This window comes from Cyanistes caeruleus, chromosome 30 (genome assembly GCF_971803275.1).
Source record: "Cyanistes caeruleus chromosome 30, bCyaCae1.hap1.1, whole genome shotgun sequence".
Taxonomy (NCBI): Eukaryota; Metazoa; Chordata; class Aves; order Passeriformes; family Paridae; genus Cyanistes; species Cyanistes caeruleus.
Window position 1 is genome coordinate 811,267 of NC_141730.1, and position 25,235 is coordinate 836,501.

Genomic DNA, 25,235 nt, shown 5'->3' on the forward strand with positions numbered 1-25,235 from the left:
AGGCACCTCAGAGCCCCATGAGGCACCAGGCAGGGCTCCAGAACCACCCGCCCAGTGGATGCTCTTGGCTGGGGGCCCTGGTGCTCTGGGTGCTGCAGTCTGTGCACCCAGCTCTGTTCTTTCTTCTGCCCAAAGTGTTCTTCCCCCTTCTGGGGTCTTGGCATTGCCAATGCACCTGTCAGTGGGAGCTGCTTGCATGTCTCTGTGGTCAGGATCCAGTCCCGGGCTTACATTCCTCCTTCAGGGCCAGTCTCTCAGCTGAAGGACAGGACTGGGGACAACAGCCCATCCCCACAGCATTGCCATAAACCCAAGCTGTACCCAGAAACAGGCATGTTTTAAACTATGGCTTTAACCTGTTCACTGTAAAAAGTGCCTTGGACTTTAATCTGAAGAGGTCAGTATCTAGAAGTATTTACCTGTGCGGGTGTGTAAGGATGCAGCTCTTTGTGTAAGGACGCAGCAGAGTTACACACACAAATATATGATCTATACGTACAGCTATCAGTGCCTCAGACCCTCTGTTCTGCAAGCCATGAGAGCTCTTTACTTTCTCCCACTGGGGTCAGCAGTGGAGTGATGTTGGAGGCACTCCTGACACAGGGACCCCTTGCAGAAGTGAAACTTTGTGCCACGAGGGTTGTACTGGGTACTGTGATTCCCCTCAATAGTGCTGAGCTGTCCTGTTCATCCCCAGGAAGCAGCTTTGTGCTTCTCAGGGTCCATCTGTGCAGTTTGGGAAGACCCCAGTGAAGGGGATACATCCCTGCTCCCTTGTGCAGAGGGAAGCTGAGGCTGTGGTCACATCTCTGGACCCCCCTATGCCAGGAGCTGCTGGGAACTTTGTAAAACCAGGGGAAGCCCCCAGATGCCTTGTTTTCTGGGAGCAATGAGGGATTTTCCAGACACCTGCTCCCAAAAAGGATTTTTGGTTCCCATGTTCTTGGGCTGTAGCTCAAGAAAGGAGTGTAGGAGGTTGATGGCATGGCAGATGCTCTTTCCTCTGGTTCTGCACTGAGGCTGTTCATGCTCACCCAACTCTGCCCAAACATCAGAGCTGGGCCGCTCCCTCCAGTTCATTCTTCACCTCTTAAAAAAACAGGATAAAAGTTGTCTGGGGTGCAAAGGGCACACAAATAACTTTCCCAAAGTGAATGCATTGGTTGAGATAAGAGGAAGCTGGATCCTTTTCCAATGAGCATCACTCTCAGCCTTGCTCAAAGCCTGGCAATGGAGCACTGCTGGCTTCAGCTCACACTGAAGATGGCAGCATGAGGGACTGTCACCCCAAATTCCATCCTTATATGCGGGCTAGGAGTATGCCAACACTCCTAGCTAAACATGTTGTTGTGGAGCCAGCAGAGAATGAGGAAGAGGAAAATGATGTGCAGTAGTTGAATTGTGATGAATTGATAGATTGGGCTTTTTCAGCTTTGAGCTAATACCTCTAAATCCTAAAAATACCTCCAGCAGTCCAGGGGGCTCTCTGATAGGTGATTAAACCCTTGGAGCTTCATTTCCATCATTTCCTCAGGATTAATGGCTTAGTGCAGCAGAACCCTGCTGTACAAAGGCAGCTGTAGTTCTGATACTGCCCATGAAGGCAAGGCAAAATGTGTTAACCTTTATGTGCAGCATGAAATCTGTTTTTATTAATGCTCAGGATTAAAGTTTCACCAAAGAGAAAGGTAATAATGACCACAGCATGGATCTCCATCTCCCCGTGTCTGCCCTTTGCTTTCCCAGTCCCAGAAGTGAGAGGGAGGAGGAGGAGGATGCCATTGGTGCAAAGGTCTGGGCATCTTTAACCAGCCCAGTGCAATGTGCCTGCATCAGCACTGGAATATGCAGTGACAGGAGGGAAAGTGCACTTCCAAAGAAAAGAGGAAAAAAAAAAGGGGGGAGAAAAGAAAGAAAGAAAGAAAAAAAGGCAGCTATTGTTTTGCTAAACAGTTCCTTACAGACAGAACTTTTATAAACAGTGGGGAGCTACTGGCCTTCCACAAGTTAGAGGAAAACCCCAAGCAAACAGCTCCACAGGGCACAGGTTTGAATCAGCATCTGCCTGTTGGGAGTGAGCAGGATGTGGGAGGCAGCTCCTGGGGGCAAGAGAGGGGCAGGCAGGGAATAGGGGCTTTGGATCAGGCTTTGCCTTTGCAGGCAGGCAACTGCTCTGGCACTGAGCTACAGCCTCTAAATGCTGGCATTTCCCCAGTCAGGAGCTGGGAATCTCCTCCCTGCAGAAAAGCTTTTGCTTCCAAAGGGGATGGGGTGGGTGTGAATGAGGAGAGGTGACTTCCAGATGGGCAACCCAGATCTGGTCCCCAGCTCTTGAACCCAGTAAGAAAAATGTCCAATAAACCATCTCCTGCACTTCCTGCAGAGATAAAATGAGGTGGGGACTTGTCCTGTAGCTATTTCCATCTTGGATGTGCTCCTTTTCCAAGGTAAAATTGAAGCTGCTAATTCATCTACCCAGCCCTGGTACTCCTGGCACCAATGGGCTCATTCATTACTGTTAATTATCAGCACATAGTGTGAGGTCTGCAGTCCAGATCACACCTTCCAAGCAGTGTAGGTAATATCAGCCAAACAGCTTGGCACCACGAAAACAGCTCCTGAGCCCTCATAAGCCCAGAGACAGATGCTCCAGCTCTGGCTACAGCCCATTCCAATGGGATTAGTTAACCACTGGAGCCTGTGACAGTGCCACTTTTGCAAGGTCCCCTGCCTTGCAAAATGGTCTCCTGGTCCAGAGAGCAGGGCTGGGGCTGCATGCAAGGCCTGGCAGGATGCTTTTTACATTCTGAGTTTCCTGCTACCCCATGACAGCAGGAAACTGTGCTCAGCCACAGCATTTGCATATCAGCTTCCTCTTCTCTCCCTGTAATGCCTGGGGACACCCACAAAGGATGGAGCTGCCTGATTGTTGTAGTTAAGGCCTGGCGGAGCAGAAGATACCGGGATGTAATGGAAAATTAGCAGACCCCCCTCTCTGTTAGGATAGTAAGGCCTCTTGCAATTAGCCAATAGCACCTAAGTGTGATGTAAGCAGATGGGAGTAACACAGTGACCCCAGGCTATAAAATGTTAAATTCCCCTGGAATAAATATGGATGGCCATATTCGCCATCCATCACATTGATGCTGTGGGGTGTGGACCGCGCGGCTGAGGATAGCCACCCATGCTGACTCTAGCCAGGGTGCCCACCTTGCTTGAAAACCCACACCTGATGAGAGCTCAGGCTAGTGTTAACAGCATTTCTGCCCCTTTACATGTTAAATGGATGGAAGAAGTTATCTCAGTTTCCCAGAGACTGCTGGCCTGGTGCTCACACCATAAGAAAGGTTTTTCAGCAGGGATGGGCTGGAAAATGACACTTTTGGGGTTTTCTGCTGGGGAGCAGTCACTGTGTTGGAACAACAGCAGCCATGACAAGCCAGTTGGTGGTGGGGACTTTGCTACAAAACCTGCAGACAAGTTGGCACTTCATTCATTATGATATTTCAATAGAACAAACAACACAGGGCCAGGAGTGGGGTCAAACTCCTGAGTCTGCTGGGGAGAAGCTGTGAGGGGACAGGAGAGCCCCCACAGCCACCCTGCACCAGGGGAAGCCCTTGCACATGTCACAAGGACCAAAAATTAAAACCATATGGTGGCATTGTCAAAAAACACTTGAGATGTGACCAGATGCTGCAGGGGATGAGGTTTGACATTGCCACCTAACCTGTATCAGCCAGTGCAGAGCCTGTTTTCATGGAATCACAGACTGGTTTGAGCTGGAAGGGACCTTAAAACTCATCCTGTCCCACCCCCTGCCATGGTAGGGACACCTACCATTATCCCAGGTTGCTCCAAGCCCTGTCTAATCTGGCCTTGGACACTTCCAGGGATCCAGGGGCAGCCACAGCTTCTCTGGGCACCCTCACAGGGCAGAATTCCCTCCCAATATCCACTCTAACTCTGCCCTCTGGCAGTGGGAAGCCATTCCCCCCTTGTCCTGTACCTCCAGACCTTTGACTGAAGTCCCTTTCCAACTCTCCTAGAGCTCCTTTAGGCACTGGAGAGGACTCTAAGGTCTCCTTGGAGCCTTCTATTCTCCAGGCTGAACTTGCAGCCCATCTCCAGTGCAGAGGTGCTTCAGCCATGGAATTATCTTTTTGGCTTCTTCTGGAATCTCTCCAGCAGCTCCATGTCCTTATGTTGGGGCTCCAGAGCTAGGCACAGCCCTGCAGGTGGGGGCTCCCCAACCCATGCAAGGTTTTGGACATCCATCCAAAACTGAAGAGGCAAAAAGCCAAGAAGTCATTTCACTGCAAAATGAAGCTGAGCTCTTTCTCATTTTAAAAATAACGGGATTTGTGAGAGAAGCAGTGAGCAGCTCCCAAGTGAGGTCAGGCACAAGCACAGAAATCCCTGTGAAGTCTCAGTTACTCCAGTTAATACCAGACAAGTCTCTTGCTGCAGATTAGTGTGCAACGGACACTGACATGGTTGGCTCTCCTTCATCTTGCTCTTGCTGCCTTGAAGAAAGTTGTAGGAGCTGGAGTTTGCAAAGATTCCCAGGTGTGGTAGAGGCACTGTCAGCTTTGCATGGTTTCCTGAGGTTCTTCTCCTCCCTCCATGCCAAGCTGTGCTGGTACAGGGCCAGGGAAGATGCTGCTTTCTCTAAAACTGGCACTGAATGCTGGCTAAGTGCAACAGGTTTTGTTCTAATTAAAGAGGAATCAATTAGGCTGCAAGATATTCAGCCACCTGGTGCTTCTGACTATTTTTTCCTCCTCCTTCTCTTTTTCCTTAACATGCTGCTGCTGCTTCCAGGGAAGCCATGAATGAAGCAAGACATGTTCCAGTTCCTTGCTTTCCTTTAGATTAAAAAATGCTGTATGGGAGGAAATCTGTGCAAGCCAGCCAATTACAGGGCTGTACATGTCCCTGTGATCTGCAACCGGCATCTCCTCTGTCATCCATTACTCCCTCCAGCCTACCCTCCTGTGTCTCCATCAGCACATGGCACTGACTCTGTCAGTAGTCAGTTTGTGCTGCAAGAAAAAAAATGATCTGCAGCAATTAAAGAAAAAGCAGTGAAAGAGTGTAATGGGATCTCATGGGAGGCACAAAGGAGCCCTACATGCAAGGAAATCCTTCAGAGATGCAGCTGTGCCAGGCTTTTCCCTGTGAGATGGCCCATTAGAATCTATCTGTGCTCAATAGCACATAAATCAAGAGGAGCAGAGAGCAGTGGCTGCTGCCTTGGGCAGCAACTTGCCCTGGAGTTTGTTGAGCACTAAGCTTCAAGGAAAAGGTGGGGTCAGCAGGTACCTCAAGCAACACAGGTAAAAATCAGGCACTGGAGTGGTGATAAGTGGCAAGGGAGTAGTGGTGGAGACCTCTGTCCAGGGTGCATGTGATGATTTTATCCTCAGGCCAATACTTTCATCACTCATGGCTCTGCCTCAGGGATGGATTGTGAAATCCTTTTGATTTGTCTGAGCACATGATAAAGCCCTGTTACAGATAAATCAGATTTAATATTAAATGTGAAAGGGCAAAAAGGGGAGCCTGGGCCTGGATGGTGATGTAAAGGTCACAGAAGGGAGTATTAATGCCATGTCAACTGACGTGTACCAGGAAGATCTTTGAATTCTGGCTTAAGGAAGGATTCATTAATTCAACTGATTGACTCTCTGGAAACCAGTTAGATATGCTAAAAGCAGTGGAAAGGAACCTCACTAGTCCCCCTCCAAGAACAAGCTGAGTGGCTCACAGTCTGTGTAGGGTCCCTATCTGACCTCCTGCAGCAATGCTTTGGCCACCACCTGAGTCAACACCTTGGTAAGGGAGACAAGTCTGGAGCCATGCCAAAGAGAGACCAACATCTGAAGCATGATTTGAGCGGCCAGTCTTCCCACAGCTCCTTTCCAAGCTGAAGGAGCCCCTGGCCATCATGACACTGGGAGGGAGGAGCCCAAGGAGCCCACTCCAGGGGAGATTTGGCCACATATGCTCTGATGGCTCTAAAACCACATGAAAAGAACCCCTGAGCATCCAAGAATTCAAAGTGAAGGCCGTCCACATAGCATGTCCAGCCATAAGGTGGCTGAGCCACAGTCTGCCTTCTGCCTTTTTTCAAGGATACTTTTTGTACCAGACAGAATAAAACCATGCTGCTTCCCACCACTGCAGCTACTGTGGGAGTCAGTGTGCTGCCTCCTTCTGCTGCAGATGTGTCTTTCATTGCTGGGCTCCACTGCAGCTTTGAGCCATGGCACCATACTGTCCATTCCTGGAGTACATTGATGCCTGAGGAGCATGAGTATCACATAGACAGAGGTGTCAGGAGTCTCCCTTCCCCTCTGATCCTCACTGAGAGCTCTCAGGATGAGTAATCCCTGCTTGATGTCTTGAGACCACAGACATGGCAGCTGCTGGGGCTGTACCAAAGCTCAGGTTCACTCCTTTGCTGAGCAGCAAGGCAAAAGTTTGTGCAATTCCCTAGATAGCTCTGCTGCTTCCTCAGCTGGGAACCTGTTTGCTGGGAGCAATAGAGAGCAAAGCAGGAGGAGAAGTCCCTTTCTGGGAAGCAGCTCTGGCACCCATACCAAGGCTGCAGGCTCAGAATGGGGCAGCATCCCCCATGCATTACCTGCTCCATGTTTATAGCTACCATAAAAATCCATTGGAAGAAAATAAAGCATTTTTTCCCTTCTAGGGGAACTGATGGTCGGGAGTTAGAAAGATTTTCTATGTCAGTTCCCAGCTGTACATCTGCAGTCAGACTGGAGAAAGTGCAACACTTGGAAGGACATGGGAACCAGCTCAGCCCAGTTCCTCACTTCACATATGATGAGCCTGGAGTGTTTGATGTGTGCTTCTGCAAGGAGGCCAAACCCTAACTGCACCTCTTACCAGCAGAGTGAGAGCACAGCTTGGCCCTGAGGCAGAGGGGATCAAACACCAGCACGCCAGGTGATAAACCACCACCCCCAGGGCTGTCTTACCTTAGAAACCACCATCAGCTGACTAAGAAGTACAAATCTCTCATGTAGGAACAGGCTGTCTGCAAGAGCAAGAAGTGATATTTTAGAGTGTCTAATAAAGGAGTTTAAAATGAAACTCTGCAGAACAATAGTCTGAGCTAAGAACTGGCATCCAAGCAGAAAGTCAGGTGGGGGAGCTGTGCCACAATTTATCTCCTCTCTTTTCATTTCATAAGAAGCAAATCAAAACACCTGAGGCATCTCCAGCTGACACAGGAGGTTTAGTGAATACTGCCATCCTGCGGGGAAGCCTCTGCTCAGCCTGGGGAAAGTGGGAGATTTGGTGCAGCCCCCAAAGAAGCAGGTGAGCAGGATGAGGCCCAGCATCCAAGAGCAAGTAATGGAGCTTTCTCCACCCTCCACCATAATCAGCCAGGCAGCCAAGCTGGTTATCAGCTCCTTATCTTGACCACAAATTGACTCGTTTTTCCATGACTTCAATCTCCAGAGGCTGCAGGAGCTTCTCTCATTGCCAAGCAGATGCCATGGCTGTGTTAATGCTGGGACTTCACCAGCTGGAGGTTTCCTGGTCTCCCAGCCCGTTCCTATGGAAACAGATTGGGAGTCTGCCAATTTTCCATAAAGAAAGAGAAAGGAGAATGAGCTTGTATGGATGGATGAAGTGCCTGTTTGTCAGGTTTAGAGTGTTGCAATTCTTAAGGATACATGACCCAACAATGCCAGCAACACATGATTTCATGAGCAGCCCATGTCACATCAAGGTGGCAGACAGTAGTGCAGAACCTTCCCATTCCATCTTGACAGCAGCCAAGATGAATCACATCCACTGAGCCAAGAGAAAAGTTTGCTAGTGATCACCAGCAATTAAAACAGAGTAGAAAAAAGAGAAAAATAACAGATCAAGGAGTCGAGAGTTGTGTACTCTGTGTGTTGTGCAATCATTTGTTGTTCAGTGAAGTGGATGGGAGACACTGCTTACGTGACCTCCATGTTTGATGGTCTGCTATGAGCCTCATCCCAGACAGGAGTCATTGTGCTCCTAGACCCTCCTAGGAGCAAAGATGGAACTTCACTGAGTGTGCAGTGTTCTTTTTTAGGCAAGGAATTTCTCTATTACAGAAAAAAAAAACCACACCAAAATTACACTATGACACACAAGCCCCAAAATCTCTAAATCCAGAAATCATCTGGAAAAAAAACCAACCAAACCCTGAAAAATCCACAACCTTCACTGAACATGAGTAGCAGCTGAGCCTGGCAATTCTGGGTTCTGACTGACCATTTCTGCACCCTGCCAGTACTCCAGGTTCATTGAAATGCCTTTGGAAAGCTGCAAGGAAGAGCCACAGAGGGAATATGATCCCTACAGCTACCAATCCACTGGGAGACACAGACCTGTGGGTGAGAGGGTGCTCTGAGGAGCTTGTTGTTTTATGTTTTGCACATTCATGGATGAATGTAGGCAGATGGACCCCAAAATTTCATCCAGAACCCATGCCTGTCCCTCCTGGCTCCCTCCACATCCACCACTCTGGCAGAAGGAGGTCTGGGGAACTCCCAGATGATGGTCCTGTATGTGATAATTGCTCACCGGTTGTACCAGAGCAGCAGAATTAGAGAATTGCGTATTTGTTGAGATTGGAAAAGTCCCCTAAAATCACTGATTCCAGCTATTGATTCTGCATCACTGCCAAGGCCGTTAATGCATATCCTCAAGTGTCACATCCAGTCCATTTTTGGACACTTCCAGGGATGATGACTTCACCAATTCCATGGGTAGCCTCTTCCAGTGCCTGATCACCCCTTCCATGAAGAAAAATCCCCTAACATCCAATCTAAACCTGCCCTTGCACAACCTGAGGCCACTTCCTCATTTGGCACCTGGAGCAATAACTCAACCCCCATGGCTGGTCCATACAGGCATCTAATAGCTCGGCTCCCAAGTCTTTTGGTTACGATCCATACCCACAAGTATAAATACCACAGTGCCCACTGCCCAACAGGTGCTGCTCCAAGCCACTGGCAGCCTCCAAGCTGTACGAACCTGGCACCTGCTCAGATCCCCGTGCCAGACAGTAAATGACATACGGCTATTGACGCGCTCAGTGGAGCGGCAGTCATGAACAATCTGTTCTCTGACAGTAGTTTTATAACTCACACGATCTGGATGGTGTTTGCCCGGGAAAGGGAGGATCCACTGGCAGCAGGGGCTGTGGCTGGTCTGGGATTCGGGAGAGAACATCTCCATTTGCCTGGGAAGAATCTCCGACAGGGTGGGATGTGACTTGCTGCAGCTCTGGCACTGAAATAATGGATTAAAACGGGGGTGAGGGGAGTCACAAAGGAAGTGGGAAGCCTGTGGAAAAAGAGGAGCCCGGCTGCGGGAGACGATGGTGAGGGGCATTAGGGGGCCCTCCAGGGGAGAAGGGGGGCCCCAGAGGACACAGCTGAGCCACATCATATATACATAGCCCATAGGAAATGGGTGCCCCACGGGTCATGGGGGCCCAAGGAGTAGGGGAGAAGCCCCCTAGTCCTGAGGACACCGTAGCATGGCGGGGCCCTGGGGGGACATGAGGCGACGAGCAAGGGCGCACGAGCGAGCCCAGGAAACTGGGGGAAACGCTCTCTGAGACGCATGGGCAGTAGCGCCTATGCGCACCACCGCCTCAGACGACCTCTCCCGGTGAGGCGGGTGATGCCCCGGGACACAGTGGAAGTGCCGCTGCCTTTCAGCCGGGTGATTGGGCGGTTATGCCGCCTGTCCCGCAGCGCAGAGGGGGAGCCGAACCCCGCCGGGTCCACGGGGCCATTCGCTGCCCGTTCCAAACATGGCCGCCGCGCTTTGCCCTGAGGAAAGATGGCTGCCGCACAGCGCGCTGCGCATGCGCATGAGGGTCGTATGCATCATCAGCCTGCGCCGGCAGCGGCAAGGTAAAGGGGCGCAAGGAGGGGGCGGTCTGGGTTCGCACTTCCACGGGTCTTCGTGGGTCCCTCTAGGCCCGCGTCTGTTGCAGCGGCCGCCGGACGTGGTGACGCGGCGGGCCCAGGCCGCATAAGTCGTGGTGCGGCCTCCAACACGGGCAACCCCGTGGGCCTACGGAATGTGGCGTGGCCGCGTCCTGGTTCCCCAAGGTCCCTGTCGGGGCTGGGTTCCATAGGGCGGAACGCGTAGAATAAAAGCCTCGACTCCTGGCTTTCGGTGCTTGCCGCACTGTATCCCAGCCCGTCCTCCCGTAGAGTGCCCTCCAGGTTCGGGGCCTAGTCCGGCCGAGCCCCTCGTGCTCGCGGTGCGCCGTCACTCCTGCCGTGGTCCCTAGGTCTCCTTCGGGGGTGTAGCTGAAGGTGACAGGTGTTCCCGCAGCCCCTCCCTAAGCCGGGAGAGCAGCCACTCTTCTCGTCCGGACCAGGACCCCGTCCCGACGGCAACTCGTGAGCATCATCACAACCGGGGGAAGGAGCTACCCTACTGGGTTCGCTTTCCTTCCCCAGGTTCCGCCGCTGGTAAGGAGCCTGATTATTGCTCCCAAAGCCGAGAGCCTGTCTGGGAAAGCCCAAAATCCCCCAGCCCCGCTGCGAGCTCCTTGGGCGGGGCGGAGCGGCTGCTGCGGGAAACGAAACTGAAACGGTGCTCGCAGCCATCTTTGGCAGCTGCTCGATACCGCTCCGCCGGGACTCATTCTGCGGGTCCGCGTTTCTTTTTTCCTTGTTATTTTCTCATAAAATAATTTGGCGTACGGATGAGACTGAGGTAAGCGGTTTTTTTCAAACCCCTCTTCCTGTTTCTGCCCTGCCCTTGGCTCAAGGGACCACTTGTAAAGCGGGGTCACTGAGCAGAGGGGCAGTAATGGGACTCCCTCGTAGCTAGGGAAAAGTGGGAACCTGTCGCACCGCACTCAGCCTCCCCATGTTTATTGTAAAAATAAGTCCCGGTGATGGCAGCCGAGTGCGGTTGTTTAATGAAAGTGAAATTTAAGTTGCTCTTAAGGTATTTGGTGAAGATGGGGAAGTTTATAAAGATCAGACTTGGATCGGAAAAACTATCTTTGTGACGATAGGTGCTTTAAGGAGGTCACAGAGGAGCAGGCAGAATGGGAACCCGGCAGTGTGTATCATGTTCCGTGTCTATCCTCTCAGTTTCGCAGCAAGTGTTATCAGAAAATTGGAATGTACTGGGCTGGACTGGACTTTTAAAAAGGATATAATAGCTTAGTCTTACGTCCTGTACCCCGGGGGGCGGGCAGCACGACTTTGTGTGATAAATTAAAATTTGGGCTACAATTGAAAAAAACCTTGTCATATTATTGCCAGCTGCACACCTATCCAATTTCTCTGCATGTTATAGCTTTCATTCCCCTCTTGTGTGATGTTTTACCTCTCCAGATCACATAGTGACCAGGGAGGAAAAGACACCTGGCTTTTCAGACTGTTTTGGCCATGAATGTGAAAATAATTGCAAGCCTGTTGCAGCCCTGTTCTGTGTGACCGTGCAAGCTGCTCCAGCTCCTTGTGCTGCTCCAGCTCACTTTCTTGTGCTCCTTTACCTCCTCATGCCCCCATTTCTCAGGTTGCAAAGTAGGTCTGAGATTCTCTCCCTCAGGGCAGGGGAGTGGAGTTGCTGTGTTTGAGGAGTGCATCCTGAATAAGCCACCAGCCCTGTGCTGGAAGCAAGCCCAAGAGGAGCAGAGGGCTGTTCGTGTCAAAGCTGCTTCTTGTGTTTGACTTCACCTGCAATTTGGGGGTGCTGGTTCTGTGCTGGGCAGCCAGAGTTTGCTGTTTGTATTTACAGGGCTAATTTAGACTCCTAGGAAAGTCGAAAAAAAAATCACAAGGGAGAAGATGCTTGGAATGCCTCAGTAGCTGGGAAGCTGTTTAAACTGCATTTCTGGAATCTTGTAGTTGGGTAAAGACATTCTGAGTTCTGTGTTTTTTCTCTTCAGGGCAGGAGAGTGTGGAGTGAGTGGCAGCTCCTCTCCTGGCTCATCAGCAGCCTGGTTCCCACGTGTGTCCCAGGACTGCGCTATGATCAGAGGCACTGGGCGAGGCAGAGGCTCTTATCTTACCCAGTCAAGACGTAACTGCCCAAGCACTAACCGAGGTCTTTTTAACCACCCTTGTACCCCACAAGAAACTAATCAGGAAACCTTTTTATGCCAGCAGTTCCTAACAGAGCAGGACACTGAAGTCTCTGTGTTGCAGGGACAGGGATCACACAAGGAGTCGTGCACCAGAGGCAGGCGAGCTGTGGCACCGGCTCCTGCAGACAGATGTCAGCCCAGTTCTGGCAGGACTGGAGGGCATAGGTTCTCCAGCCAGCAAACGCGTGGTGAGACTTTGTCTCGGTATTGCCCTCCACAGTACCATCATCAGAACTCAAGGAGAGATTCTGACACTGTGAGACTGAATTTCCAAAGACTGTCTCTTGCTGGGCAAGACTATGGACAAGAAATTCTAAGTGTTTTCAGGCAGCTTGGGGAGGGGAGGACTTGCACGGCTAATGATCTGGCACGTAAACTTAAAACTCCAAAGAAAGAGGTCAACCGTGTTTTGTATAAACTCCTCAGAGAAGGCAGGTTGCACAAGGAGGGAGAGACACCACCACTGTGGAGAATTGCCAGCCATAGCTCAGGGAGAGAAAGAAGCCCTACTGACCACCGTGCTAGTTACACAGATCCAGCTTGTGAGAGCAGAAGAGGAGAGTGGAACACACTTAGCTCAGCAGACACAGAGATGGCTGAGACAAAGGAGAAAATCTGCAACTACTTGTTCAGTGTGGTGGAAACAACAGCACTCAATCTTGCCAAAAACATTGGGTTTTCAAGAGCCAAGGATGTTAATGCATTTCTTACCGCTCTGGAAAAGCTGGGAGATGTCCACAAGCAGAATGCAACTCCACCACGATGGTCCCTGACAAATAGGAAACGTGAGAGGATGCAGATGAGGCTGAAGGCCAGCACAGTAATGCAGATGGCAGATCCCACATCTCCTGAGTCAGGTCTTCCCTCTTCCTTTGTCCCTTCATGTCCCCCGGAGATGACTTCAGCTTCGCCAGCAGTGATGGCATCAGAAGAAGAAAGTGTCGAAAATGGGCAGCAGCCTTTGGGGCATGCTGGTCAGGGCAACGTTGGTGACACAGAAGCAGATGCATCGGAGGACACTAAGCCTGAATTCTCCAGTTTGAGTAATTATGATAACTCAGAAAACAGCAAGTGGACCACAGATGATATCCCAGATAATCTGAACGCTATCAGCAAGCAGCCTGATAAGTCAGAACACATAATGAATTCTCAGTCTTCCCCAAGTTATGCTGCCCCATTCAAAACTGCTTTCCCATGTGTAGAGAAACTGATAGCTTGTCAGGAGAAGAACCCAGTAAGTGGCCTTACTGAATATTCCCAGTATACATACCAACACTGTGATTTCATCATGCTGGAGCAGAATGGACCCTCTCATGAGCCACGGTAAGAAAATGTCCTACCTTTTCTGAGCTCTTTTTCCATAAAATGATTTGACTTTAACTAAGTTCTCCCACTCAACTGTCCTGAAGGGGCTTGCTATTAATGTTTCTTTGTAGTGGGTTTAGGGCTGGCTAAAATCATTAGTGCACCTACTGGAAGTATCTACTCATTTCCTGCTGTGAGATATGAATTAGGAGCAGGCTCAAAACTTAAAAGGTATAAAGAAAACTTTATTAACAGAACTGAAAGAATAATAAAAATCAGAATAAAACCTTCAGAACACTTCTTCCCTCCCACAACTTCTTTTCTTTCCCTCTGGCAACACAGAGACAAAACCTGGGATTTTTTAATCAGTTATAATAGTCTTTCATTCGTTCTTGTAAAGAGAGGAATCTCTCTCATCATGCCATGGCAACTTCTTCACAAGAAACAGTTCTCTTGTGGCTTCAGTGTCACAGTGAATCAGCTGCCCGAGAAATGAAAAATTTATTCACAGTGTGAAAGTCCCTCCCATGCCTTGCAGCTTTCCCAAAGCTGCTTTCCTGGGTTATGTCAACTTATGGGGTACTATTTTAAGAATGAACTGTTCTAGCATAAAAAACTAGAAGTTCTCTTCTTTTATCTCGGGGGACAGAGGCTTTTCTTCTTCTATCCCTGGGGCAAAGTTTCTCATCTCTCTCTGTTCAGCCTTCTCACTGGATTACAGCTTTTCAGCATCCACACGCTCCAGCATGAGTACCCTTTTCTCATGGGCTGTGGGTAAATGCTGCATCCCCCTATGCACTTCATGAATTACAGGGGAAAAAACAAAGTCTAATATATCAAAAATATATCTTCACCATAGCCTTATAAAGAGAATTTCAGCCCGAGACCAAGGCATCTCCTCAATCCCCTCCTAACTAGAATTTGACTCCTTCATTACTGACCTCAGTGTCCCATACTGTTTTCCTTATAAAGGAAATGTTTTCACCCTTTCCTTTCCCTGATTTGGGAGAGAATTGGTGTTCATAGGTTCATTTGTTAACAAGCTTTATCAATTGAAACTTGAAGTTTTTATAGTGTTCTTCAGCGCTGAAAGGTTGATCTCATCTAGGCTGTGTGTGGGGGAGAGCGCTGACTGTATGTCTTGCTGCTGGTCACGTAGTCTCCACTGACACCATGCGAGCCGTGCTGGCTGCCAGCTCCATTCAGCACGTTTCTTCATCTGGAGCACTGAAAACAAGAAGAGCTGCTGCTGCCATATTTGTCCTCTCCACAGCATCGTTGGCTACAAGCGGCTAGACAAAAACTAAAGTTCATCGCAAGCCATGCTGAGGCAGCCATGTGCCGTTGCCTCAGTTGTGCTTATTTTTCGGCCCCACAGTCCTGGCTACATGGCCACCCCCAGACCGGGCTGGCGGCCACCCCTGGCTGCTCCCAGTGCTAATAGAGCCTCTAGCCATCATGGCCCAGCAGTGCTGCTGGAATAAAGGACCAGTGGGCTCTGCTGGGAAGGGGTTTCAGCCACCCACCAGGATGGGGCCCAGTGGACTCCATGATGAGGGGCTCAGCAGCCCACTCACTGCTCCTCAGAGGGCAGAAAATCTCAGCTGGGCTGCGTAGGACCCTGCGTGGGACTGCCTCAGCCACTTACCTGTTCAAAAGCCAGAAGCCAAGAGAGTGATTTCCCGGGCCTGCCTGTCTTTAAAATGTGAATCTCACAGAGGCAGACCTAGCTTTTAAATGGTTTAATCGGTTGTCAGTTCTCAGAGCTAGCCAGCTATTAGTTTCTGCCAGGCACAGAGGAAGCTCTTAGCAGCTTCTCTCAGAAAAATAATTTCTGTGGGTGGCTTCTTCTCTCTACACCAAATATCAATTAATGCAAAACCAGCACATTCTTTCATTTCATAACGATTAGCCTAGTTCCTTGCATCATCTTAAAAAATAAAGCAGGGTTAAAATTTAATCCTAGGTGAAGTCCTAGCCCAGTTTTGGCATTCCTCATTCTGAGCAGCAAAGATGGGAGTAATTTCTTTACTAGGTCTCATCTCAATTACTTGCCTTCAGTTCTATCATATAGGGGGAAACTGGTATTTCTAAGCTGCCTCTCAAGATGCTCTTACCCTGGAAATGGTGTAAAGGGAGTCCAGAACAAAGTGTTTGGGTGCAGGTGTCTTAAGTTAAACAAGTTGGCCCCACTTTGGACATTTCTGTGTTGTAGCAGGTCAGAGCAGATTCTGTGAGCTGAACATGTGGCATGACACTGCAGTTGGCCAAGTCAGTGTCTGGAGTCCTGCTTCCCCATGCAGAATCATGGCTGTTACTGAGCTCCAGTGAGACTGTGAAAATCTCCATGTGTGCCACACTGGAATATGTCAAAAGATCCACTAGACAGGAAAATTGGCCTAATTTCTAAAGATGGAATCCCACAGTCTTGTTATTTTGGGTTTTTTTAAGAAGGAATATGAATGGATTCAGCACCGTAATCTGTCTCCAGATCTGGTTTGATCCACTCTCCTGGAGGATGAGAGGGCTGGAGGATGGAAGATCAACTTCTTTGTTAGAGTTCACAGGAGCAGAGGAGGCAGAAATGTCAAAGGCAAGAGGTTTATGTGAGGCCGTGCCTTTCTAAGATGGATGCCCTGGATAGCCATGGAGGATGCCAGAGGGAGGATTTACCCCCCAAATGACTAGGTGCAAATAGGCTGCCTTTGAGCTTTCTTGTTCCTGGGCAGGAGCCACAGCAGAGCTGCTGCCTGCATACAGCCATTACCTGTTTCTGGCACCTGTGGTGGAACAAGGCAATTCATCCTGTTCCTTCAGAACGAAATGTGAAGCTGCTCCTCTGTTTTGAGCAGCTCTGAAAATGCAATGAAACAAAGCCCAGATGCAGTGCTTCTTGGGTACCCTTGGCATTTTTGTCTTCTGCATGTGGCAACCTGGATTTACTCTCCCAGCTGAGAGCTGGCTGTTTCTTCTTTGAATTCCAGGAGCAGCCTTGCTTACTCTGAGAAGACCACACTTCTGCTTCTCAATATGCCCCTTTGTTTTTTTCTTTCAAAGGTTTAAATTCCAGGCAGTGATTAATGGGCGCCAATTCCCACCAGCAGAAGCAGGGAGCAAAAAATTGGCTAAGCAGGAGGCAGCAGCTAATGCTATGAAGGTCCTCATGTCTGAATTGGAGAACAGAAGGCACAGTGGAATTAAATGTGAAGAGCCGGTTCCCTCCAACAGCTCGGAACCGGAACTGGTGAGTCATGTTTTCTTTACTTTGTGAGGCTGCTCAGTGTTGAGTCTGACACTGATTTCCTCCATCTTCTTGCTGGAGCCTTTGCAGCTGGAGCCAGAGCCGTCATCTGCAGCAACTCACCTCAGCCTGCTTCCTGGGAAGCACCCTATCAGCATATTAATGGAGTATGGTCAAAAATCAGGGAACATAATTGAATTCCAGCTGCTCTCTCAGGAAGGCCCACCTCATGATCCTAGGTATGGTATATTCTTGTCGGCTTTGAGGGATGGTGGAAACTCTTTCTTCACTGTCCTTCCCCTTCAGCATGCTGCCCACATTCCTGGACTTGTCACTGACCTAGCTGAGTGTTCCCCTTAGCCAAGGATTCTGGGCATGGCCCATCCAAGACATCTAGTTCCAGAAAGAGATCCAAAGTGATGCCCTTTCTCAGAGAAAGGATGCTGTTTCTTCTACCAGAGCAGGAGTGGGTTCCAGTCCTGTACTCTACTTGGAGGTGTTCTACTTGCAAGTATTTAGGGCCATCACAGTAGATTTCAGTTGCCAATAAATTGGAGATAACCCAGAAGAATTTACCTGGAAGTGGGAGACAGGGATGACAACCAGATCGAGGCACCTATGGTTAACTCTTTTCATGTACTATAATATCCTGTCAGGTTCAGCTACTGTGTGAAAATGGGTGACCAAATTTTCCCTGCTGTGGTAGGAAACAGCAAGAAGGGAGCAAAGCAAATGGCAGCAGAAGTTGCTGTGAAGATTCTTTCTGGAGAGTCTGTACCTGATGTCTTGCCTGAACAGGTATAAACAGCTTCTTTATAAGACCTAAGTGTTTTGAATTGGGTGTTTCTCCCCCCCACTTTTATTTCCTGTTCTGCTGGATTTCACCTCACAGGTTCATGGGGGGCAGAGGTTTGCTGCTGTTCTTGGCCTGCACTAAATGCAGCCTCTCAGTGTTTAACAGCCTTCTTCTATCTAATTCTGCTCTAGCCTGTTGTGAAGCCCCACAGCGCGCAGTCTTTGCTCAGTATTGCCACTCCAGATGAATCCAAGGTGGTGAAAACGAAGGGTGTTGGGAAGCTCATCAAATACCTTAACGTCAATGCTGTCAGTGGCCTGCTGGAATATGCCCGTTCCAATGGGTTTGCTGCAGAGTTCAAACTCATAGACCAGTCAGGACCTCCCCATGACCCCAAGTAAGTAGCGACATCTGGCAGAAGGAAATTTTGCACTTCTGCTGTTTTCCTAGGAAAATGGCAGAAAGCTCAAAATTGCTGATGCCTTTTGAGACTGCAACAGAGCTAGTTGCTGCCTCTGCCAAATCTTGTAACTCTGATTAGCTCCTCTCTCCACTTGGAGAATGTAAAAACCAAACTGAAATCCACAGGTTTCTTGGTTTCTTTGTAGGTTTGTCTATCAGGCGAAGGTTGGAGGCCGCTGGTTCCCAGCTGTAACTGCACACAACAAAAAGCTGGCCAAGCAGGAGGCAGCCGATGCAGCACTCCGAGTCCTGATTGGGGAATCAGAGAAGACTGAGCGCGTGGAAGGGATGAGCATCACTGAGGTAAAACTTCTGTCAAAGCTGGGGTTATGTTTGTAGTCTATCCGCCTCCTTTCAGTCCAGCAGAAAATGCTTTCAAAATCAGCGGTGATCTCTTTGTTGTCCGCAGCTGTTGATAACCTGATATGGTTTTCCTGAAGTGAGTTAGATGTTTCCTCAGGGCACAGGTATTTCCTTCTGTCCTATGGACCTCTGCTTTAGGGCTAAATTATTCTCAGATTCTTCCACAAGCTACTGAAATGTGTTCCTGCAGTAGAGTAGGAACATGCTTATTTTTAATTACGTGACTTTTTTTATTATTTCTTCCAAATTTCTTTGTGCTGCATTAAAAATTGTGTCAGCTCAAAAAATTCATGCCTCAGATCAATGCAAAGCCCTGGCTGTCCTAAACTTGGGCTGATTTAAATCACACTTAGAGTGTTGTGATCTCTAAAAAGCCTCATTCCAGGCAGCACAACTGGGCACAGCAGCTGAGGCTCTAAATAGCAAAGCCATCAAGGAAGATTTGTCAATCAACAGTATTGGAGGAGGTGAGTTGGTCTGCACTGGGAATGACTGCACTCTCCTCACAGGCAAGCAGAGGTGGAATTCCTCCAAAGCCAGGAACAGATTTCCTTGGCTGAGTCTCTGGAAACAGGCTGGTCAGTTTTGTTACTTCTTGCTTGGGGTTTTCCCTGGCATTCTCAAGAGGCTATTCCTCAGACCATGTCACTTGCTGCCAAGAAGACAGCTTGCTGCTGTCTCTGATGTGGCTCAAGCAGAACTCGAAGCCTGGGAAGAGGTTTTCCCAGAAATACCTAAAAGAACTTCATTCACCCCTTGACACAACACTGCCCAAAGCTCAGAGTTTTCTGTGTTCTGCCTTCTGCTTGGAAAGCTGTGCTTCAGGTCAGCTCATTCTTGAGCTGTGTCATGTGACCTGCTCACGACCTGTGCTGTTGTGTCCCCATCCCAGCTCCCTGTGAGTGGCAGCACCCTGCACGATCAGATGGCCATGCTGAGCCACCAGCGCTTCAACACCCTCACTGCTCATATCCAGCACAGCCTGCTTGGGCGCAAGATCCTGGCTGCCATCATCATGCGGAAAGAAAATAAGGGCTTGGGAGTGGTGGTCAGCATTGGAACAGGTTTGAGCATCTTCTTCCAGCACGCTCTGAAGTCTCCCTTCCATGCTAGATTTCCTTGTAAGCCATGGCTCAGAAATGGTTCTTGCTGTAGGCTTCTTCAGAGAGCGTACAAAATGTTCCCAGGGCTCACATGGTGTCACGAGTGATCTGTTTAGACAGAGGGAGAACAAAGCAAACGTGCCTGCAGCTATCTTGCTCTTAATCTTTGCCTGAGTTGCTGTGTCCTACTCTGTGCATCAGAGCATGGGTTACTTATGTGCTACAGCACATAGTCCCCCAGTTTCTCACAGCTGCACATACCTTATCTCCCTCCCTACTTTGCTGCCAGGCTGCTCCTAGGAGTGATGGGCTGAAAAGCCCTCGGGAAGGTACAGTCCCCCAAAACTCATGGCAGTTTCAGTCTGTCTGTCCCTAAAGTGGTGTCCTTTATTTTCTTAACTGCTTGTGATAGTGATTTCATAGGCAGAGCGCTTCTGCTGGTGCTGCTGCTCAAGAGCCCAAAGAAATAAGACTTTCTCCCTCTGTCTCTGAAGCCATCTTGACTTTGATACCTGCCCTGTTATTTAATTCTTTATTTGTTTATTTCAGGTAATCGCTGTGTGAAAGGAGAAGAGCTAAGCTTGAAGGGGGAGACAGTAAATGACTGTCATGCAGAAATCATTTCTCGAAGAGGCTTTGTGAGGTGAGAAAAGGGGAAACTCAAGGAAAAGGAGAGGGGCCTGCCAGAAGCTGCTCTCCCATTCTGGAGGGATGTAGCTGAAACACAGCCCTAGTTCTTTGCTGTGCTGAGAGATACTTTGATCCTCAGATACTGTTTACTCGTGTTGTTGAATAGAAGGAAGTTATTTCTGATAAGAAGGGGCCATGCCTGAATGATGTCCAAATAAGTATTGAGTGGGAGACTTGCCCAAGGGCTGCATCTGATGTACTTAATATTAAGCATCCTGCTGAAGCTACTGGGGTGATGTGCAGGGCGCTCCAGCCTGAGCACAGCTCCAGCCATGCCAAGCCACTGCATGCTTAGTCTCCTGGCCTTTCTGGATGTGGGTGTAGAAGGAATCGGGAAAACATACTGCCTATGTTTGCTTTGATAGGTCAGCAGTCCTTTTTCAGAGGCTGGAAAGGGTTTTGCCAACTAAGCTGCACAATTCTCCTCTTCCTCTCCTCACATTCATTGTGGCACATTTTAGTTTTTGAAACTGTGAGATGAAGCTGTACTGCTTGATTAACATCTGTCCTTCAGTTATGAACAAAAAAATCAGCTGCTTCCTTCAAGCCTTTGCGTGCTGCCACTGTGCTCTGCATTCCTCAGCAAGGGAAAGTGTTGAGGGCAGGTCCCTGGGAAGTGATGAATCAAAATTGCATCTTGCTTACTGTCTGTTTCAGCTGTTAATCTTGACAGCAGTGGCTTTTCTGGCACAGCAGAGTGAACTCTGCTTCTCTTTGCAAAATCAGTCCCTGCACAGGCTCTGCTCAAGGACTGTCTGGGAGGCTGCAGTTTTTCTCTAGTCCTTTGCATGATCTTGGAGACCTCAAGGTTTTCTCTGGCCAGGAGCAGCCATAAAAGAGCCCATCAGTGTAAGCTGATCATAGGCTCATTCTAATACGACTTGAATTCAGCTGCCTGCAAGGTTGTTTACTTTTACTGCAAACTTGCTGCTGACTAAAGGTGCTGGTTAACAACCTTGAAGTCTTCTTCACGCTGGGATCAGATGTATGTGAACAGCACCCAGCCAGGCTCCTTCTTTTCTCCTGCCAGTGCTTTGCTCTTGCTTCCTGGACAGGATACTGCTTTTCTACTGCTTGTCCTCTGTATGGCAGAAAATCTGCTGGATGGTGGGTGATGTGGGACCCTGCCTGTCAATTGAAGCACTCCTTGTCTGAGAAGCAGAGAAGCCTTTTGACAGGATGGTGTTATTTTCAGGTTTCTCTACAGTGAGCTGATGAAGTATGACCCATCTAATCCTTCCTCTGCAGAAGAGAGCATTTTTGAGCAAGCAGAAGGAAAGAAACTCAAAATAAAGAGCAGCGTTACCTTTCACCTCTACGTCAGGTTTGTGGGGGGTGGTGTTTGAACTGTTTGAATGACTGGTGTCAGCAGCACTGTCACACCCCTGGCCCTGGCTGTTTCCTTTATGGTCAGTGCTAACCAGGGAGGTTTATTTTCTAGCACAGCACCATGTGGAGATGGAGCACTCTTTGATAAATCCTGCAGTGATCAGGCAAACGAGATGGGACAAGCCCAACACCAGCCTCTCTTTGAGAACCCCAAGCAAGGCAAGCTGCGGACCAAGGTGGAGAATGGTGAGTGCACTCACTCCCTGCACAATGGGGTGGCTTCAGTCCTCTCCTCTGAGTCTTTCTGGTGCTCCAGAGCTTCCTTACCCTCTCTGTGTGCTGTTGTGGGATTTGGAGCATCTAGGAATCAAAAGAGGTAGATGGAAAGTTTTAAAGACAATCCCTTCCCCTTCCCACCTCTGCCAGTTCCACTACCACACTTGTGAAGTGTGCAGCTGAAATTTGATGCAAAGCTCAAATTAGGTCTGTGTCCTCCCTTTTAAGCAAAGTTCTATTCTGCTTTGAACATGTTGAAAATTACTCATCAGTACCCAGTACTGAATGCCAAATTGTTCTCTGAACCTGGTGTCAGTGAAGTTTGGACTCCTGAGTTCACTCTGGGTATCCAGAAGTTTCTTGCGCAGTTGATAATGTTTTTGATTAATTGTTTTATGTTAATTGTTAATGGTTTTGATTTATTGAATATCTGACACTATACAGAAAAGCTTTCTTCTTCTCTTGTGCAGGAGAAGGTACCATTCCTGTGGAATCAAGTGACATTGTGCCCACATGGGACGGGATCCAGCATGGGGAACGGTTACGAACCATGTCCTGCAGTGACAAAATCTTACGCTGGAATATACTTGGCTTGCAAGGGGCATTGCTCTCACACTTCCTAGAGCCAGTTTATCTCCAGTCTGTTACACTCGGTGCGAAACCCTTTGTCCTTTTGGGGTAAAACTAGGCTGCAGTGATAACTTGTCTCACTCCTCAGTGTGATGGCAAAGTTTGTTTGTGAAGCTAGTGTTAAAAAAACCACCACAAGGGTGTAGGAGTAACAGACTGAAATGTCTTTCTTGGCAGAGCTGTTTGAAAATGCAAAGGCAGTCTGGATTTTAGGCTGAGGGTAGAGTTGGTGTGTCTCCAAAGTTCTAGATTTTTAGGAGGCACGTGTGATCTAAGAGAGTGAGACAAAAACTGCATGGTTGTGTTTTCAGTGAGAAATGCTGCAGTCTGTAGACCATTGTCTTACACACCCAAGATACATGTAGCTATGCTCATCCACATGCTGTGGGCTTTCGGGAGCCTATGAGCAGTGCCACAGTTCTTGGGGTTTGACCAGACCATCACCTGTGCTGTCATGTTTCCTAACACCTTTACCTCTGTCTCCACAGGTTACTTATACAGTCAGGGTCACTTGACCCGTGCCATCTGCTGCCGCATGGAGAGGGATGGGAACACACTGAAGGGAAAGCTCCAGGCTCCGTATCACATTAACCATCCTGAGGTACTGCAGCTGTAGCACCTCTTAATCTTTCTGTCCCCCATTCCTTTGCCTGTGAAATTGGGGGTCTCTGCAGGGAGGGTCATTGTACAGCAGCCCTCCAACCAGGGGCAAGAATTAGTAACCAGAAACACAGAATCATACAATCAAAGGATATTCTGTGTTGGAAGGGACCCACGATGTCTCATCAGGTCTAGCTCCTGGCCCTACACAGGACAACCCCAAGAACTTGCCCTCTTTGTGTCACCCCACAATTCAGGGGTTACTAGCTGTGTCTAAAAGTGTGGAAAAAAAAAGGACACTAAAGTTGCCTCTCTAGCTTTCAACTCAGTAAGAACCTTATCCTTGTGGCTCTGGAAAGTTTGGGATGATCTAAAACTGTGAGGGATGAAAGGGAGCAGGACCAGGTAAAGGAACCCTCTTGTGCAGGTTGGGCGAGTCAGCGTGTATGACTCTGCAAGGCAGACGGGCAAGACGAAGGAGTCATCAGTGAATTGGTGTCTTGCTGATGAAAGCGAAGTTGAAGTCTTGGATGGCACCAAAGGGAAAGTAGATGGGTAAGAAGAGCCTTTCCTGACACTGCCTTTTCCTAAAACTGTCTGGGGGAAGGGGACAGTTCTGAGGTGGAGAGTATACTCTGCACTCTAACAGCACCCTGCACATGGGGAGGGTTGGACAGAGGAATTTCAAGTAGACATAAACAAGCACTCCTGAAGGAAAACAAAATGTTCCCCAGCCTGCACCCTACACAGAGCCCTGCCAAGCCCAGAGTTCCTCCATCATGAGATTTTACCTGAGTCCTCTGCTTCTCATGGCTCTTCTCAGTGTCCCGTCCCTCACTGCTGCCATTGTCTTCCTTCTCAGTCTGAAGCTAGAGGTGTCTCGTGTGTCCAAGAGGAAAATGTTCACCCTGTTCCAGCAGCTATGTGCAAAGAACAACTGCAAAGACTTGCTGAGCTTCTCTGTGTACTCAGATGCCAAGGAGGCAGCCACAGCATACCAGGCAGCCAAGCAGTGCTTCTTCAGCTCACTGGAGGAGCTGGGCTATGGCAGCTGGATCTGCAAACCCCAGGAGGAAGAAAATTTCTCTGTCCTTGATGTGTAAGGAAGCACTCTGCAAGGAGTGAGGGGTGAATGTGCACAGGCATATCCATGCCTGTGCTCATCCTTCTTTCACCGTATTTTTGGAGTGGAATCGGGGACTGTGCAGCAGTTTCCTCATAGGCCCAGCTGCCTTGTCCCCATCACTCAGACCGTGTGTTTTTAAAACGTGCATGTAAATGATTCCCCTTTTTTTTAAGCAAGGGCAGGCTCAGTCCCCATTTGCTTTTTTATAGTTTTGTCCCCGTTTTTTGTTTTTTAAAGAAGGCATGAGAAACCAGAGGAATTTTCAGGCCTATGAGCGTGAAACCTTTGGACCATGTACTTCAAATCCCTCTGGCAGGTTTTGAGATAAATTTTCTCCTTCAAGATTAAAAACAAAAAATCAGGCTGTATGACTGGTTTTCTGTGTCTCTGTTGGAAGATGACTGGCAGTCCAGCCAAGCTGATACATGGGACTGACCTCTGCAAGGTGCAGCCATAGGACCAGCATAACATTCTGCATTAATAACAAAAAAAGAAAGTTTCTGTATTGTTTGCCATGGGTGTATTAATTCCTGCTGAAGAGGGGCCCTTGGTGGGGTTTGGAGAGGGAGAGATGAATTAGTATTTGCTAAATAATGAAGTGACACAGGTAGAGTTTGGAACTGAGCCTCTTGCCTCAAGCACAGGGCTCACTGGGCAGAGCTAACCCCATGAGGGCTTGGACTGGCTCTGAGGTGCTGGGGCAAGGCCCTCCCATCTCCTTCCCTCACTGCTAGCTCTAAGATGGGGTGTCTTTTCTCCAGTCTAATGACACCAGTGGTGGCTGCTGGCCCTGGCCTGTGTCTGTTTGTGTTTGAGCTGAAACACATTCCAGAGATGCTAGTGGAAGGTGAGAAGTAACAATACTGTTGCTATCTAACAGCAAGTTCATTGGGTGGTATTGGAGCAGCCCCTTTCCCTGTGCAAGGCAAGTGCTGGCTTTGCCTGGGATTAGAACTCCCTATCTAATATGAGACAGAGACCAAAGACCTCTTAGCATGGAAGCACAGCCCAAAGTGAAGCTCAGTCCTAAGGCCGGGAGCCAGAGGCAGTCAGGCTGGGGCCAAGCAGGGTTACCACGTGTTGAAAGTACAGCTGTTACAGGTTCACCCTGCCTACAAGCTGCCCATGGACATCCACTGCCACATAGAGCTGTGAGGGGTAGGAACAACCTT

General features: G+C 48.9%; 1 protein-coding gene and 1 long non-coding RNA gene across 9 annotated transcripts; one reads left to right on the forward strand and one right to left on the reverse strand.

The window, feature by feature from the left end:
- Positions 1–7,003: 7,003 nt before the first annotated feature.
- On the reverse strand, positions 7,004–9,751 carry LOC147648788 (uncharacterized). Its single transcript, XR_015279845.1, has 3 exons — positions 9,667–9,751; positions 9,163–9,306; positions 7,004–7,063 (listed from the first exon to the last, which is right to left on the reverse strand). It is a non-coding gene; the product is annotated as an uncharacterized LOC147648788 (long non-coding RNA).
- Positions 9,752–9,779: 28 nt separating this feature from the next.
- On the forward strand, positions 9,780–24,431 carry ADAR (adenosine deaminase RNA specific). Of its 8 annotated transcripts, none has more exons than XR_015279814.1 (15): positions 9,780–9,938; positions 11,945–13,465; positions 16,505–16,691; positions 16,770–16,927; positions 17,345–17,486; positions 17,676–17,881; positions 18,093–18,249; positions 19,202–19,373; positions 19,962–20,055; positions 21,298–21,426; positions 21,549–21,677; positions 22,178–22,360; positions 22,826–22,938; positions 23,365–23,492; positions 23,800–24,431. XR_015279814.1 is itself a non-coding variant. In XM_023941707.2 (15 exons), the coding sequence occupies exons 1-15, from the start codon at positions 9,865–9,867 to the stop codon at positions 24,038–24,040; spliced, it is 3,639 nt and encodes a 1,212-aa protein (XP_023797475.2). In that variant the 5' UTR covers positions 9,780–9,864; the 3' UTR covers positions 24,041–24,431. The 8 variants fall into 8 exon arrangements, 6 of the variants coding, with proteins under 6 accessions (XP_023797475.2, XP_023797476.2, XP_023797478.1 ...); XR_015279815.1 differs by having other exon boundaries at positions 16,779–16,927; XM_023941707.2 differs by having other exon boundaries at positions 21,544–21,677.
- Positions 24,432–25,235: the final 804 nt, after the last annotated feature.

Coding starts and splice junctions, on each gene's coding strand:
- ADAR (XM_023941707.2), top strand. CDS start 9,865: ATGGCTGCCGCACAGCGCGCTGCGCATGCGCATGAGGGTCGTATGCAT. Junction 17,487..17,675: donor CTGATGTCTTGCCTGAACAG/GTATAAACAGCT, acceptor ATTCTGCTCTAG/CCTGTTGTGAAGCCCCACAG. Junction 21,427..21,543: donor ACCTTTCACCTCTACGTCAG/GTTTGTGGGGGG, acceptor TTTATTTTCTAG/CACAGCACCATGTGGAGATG.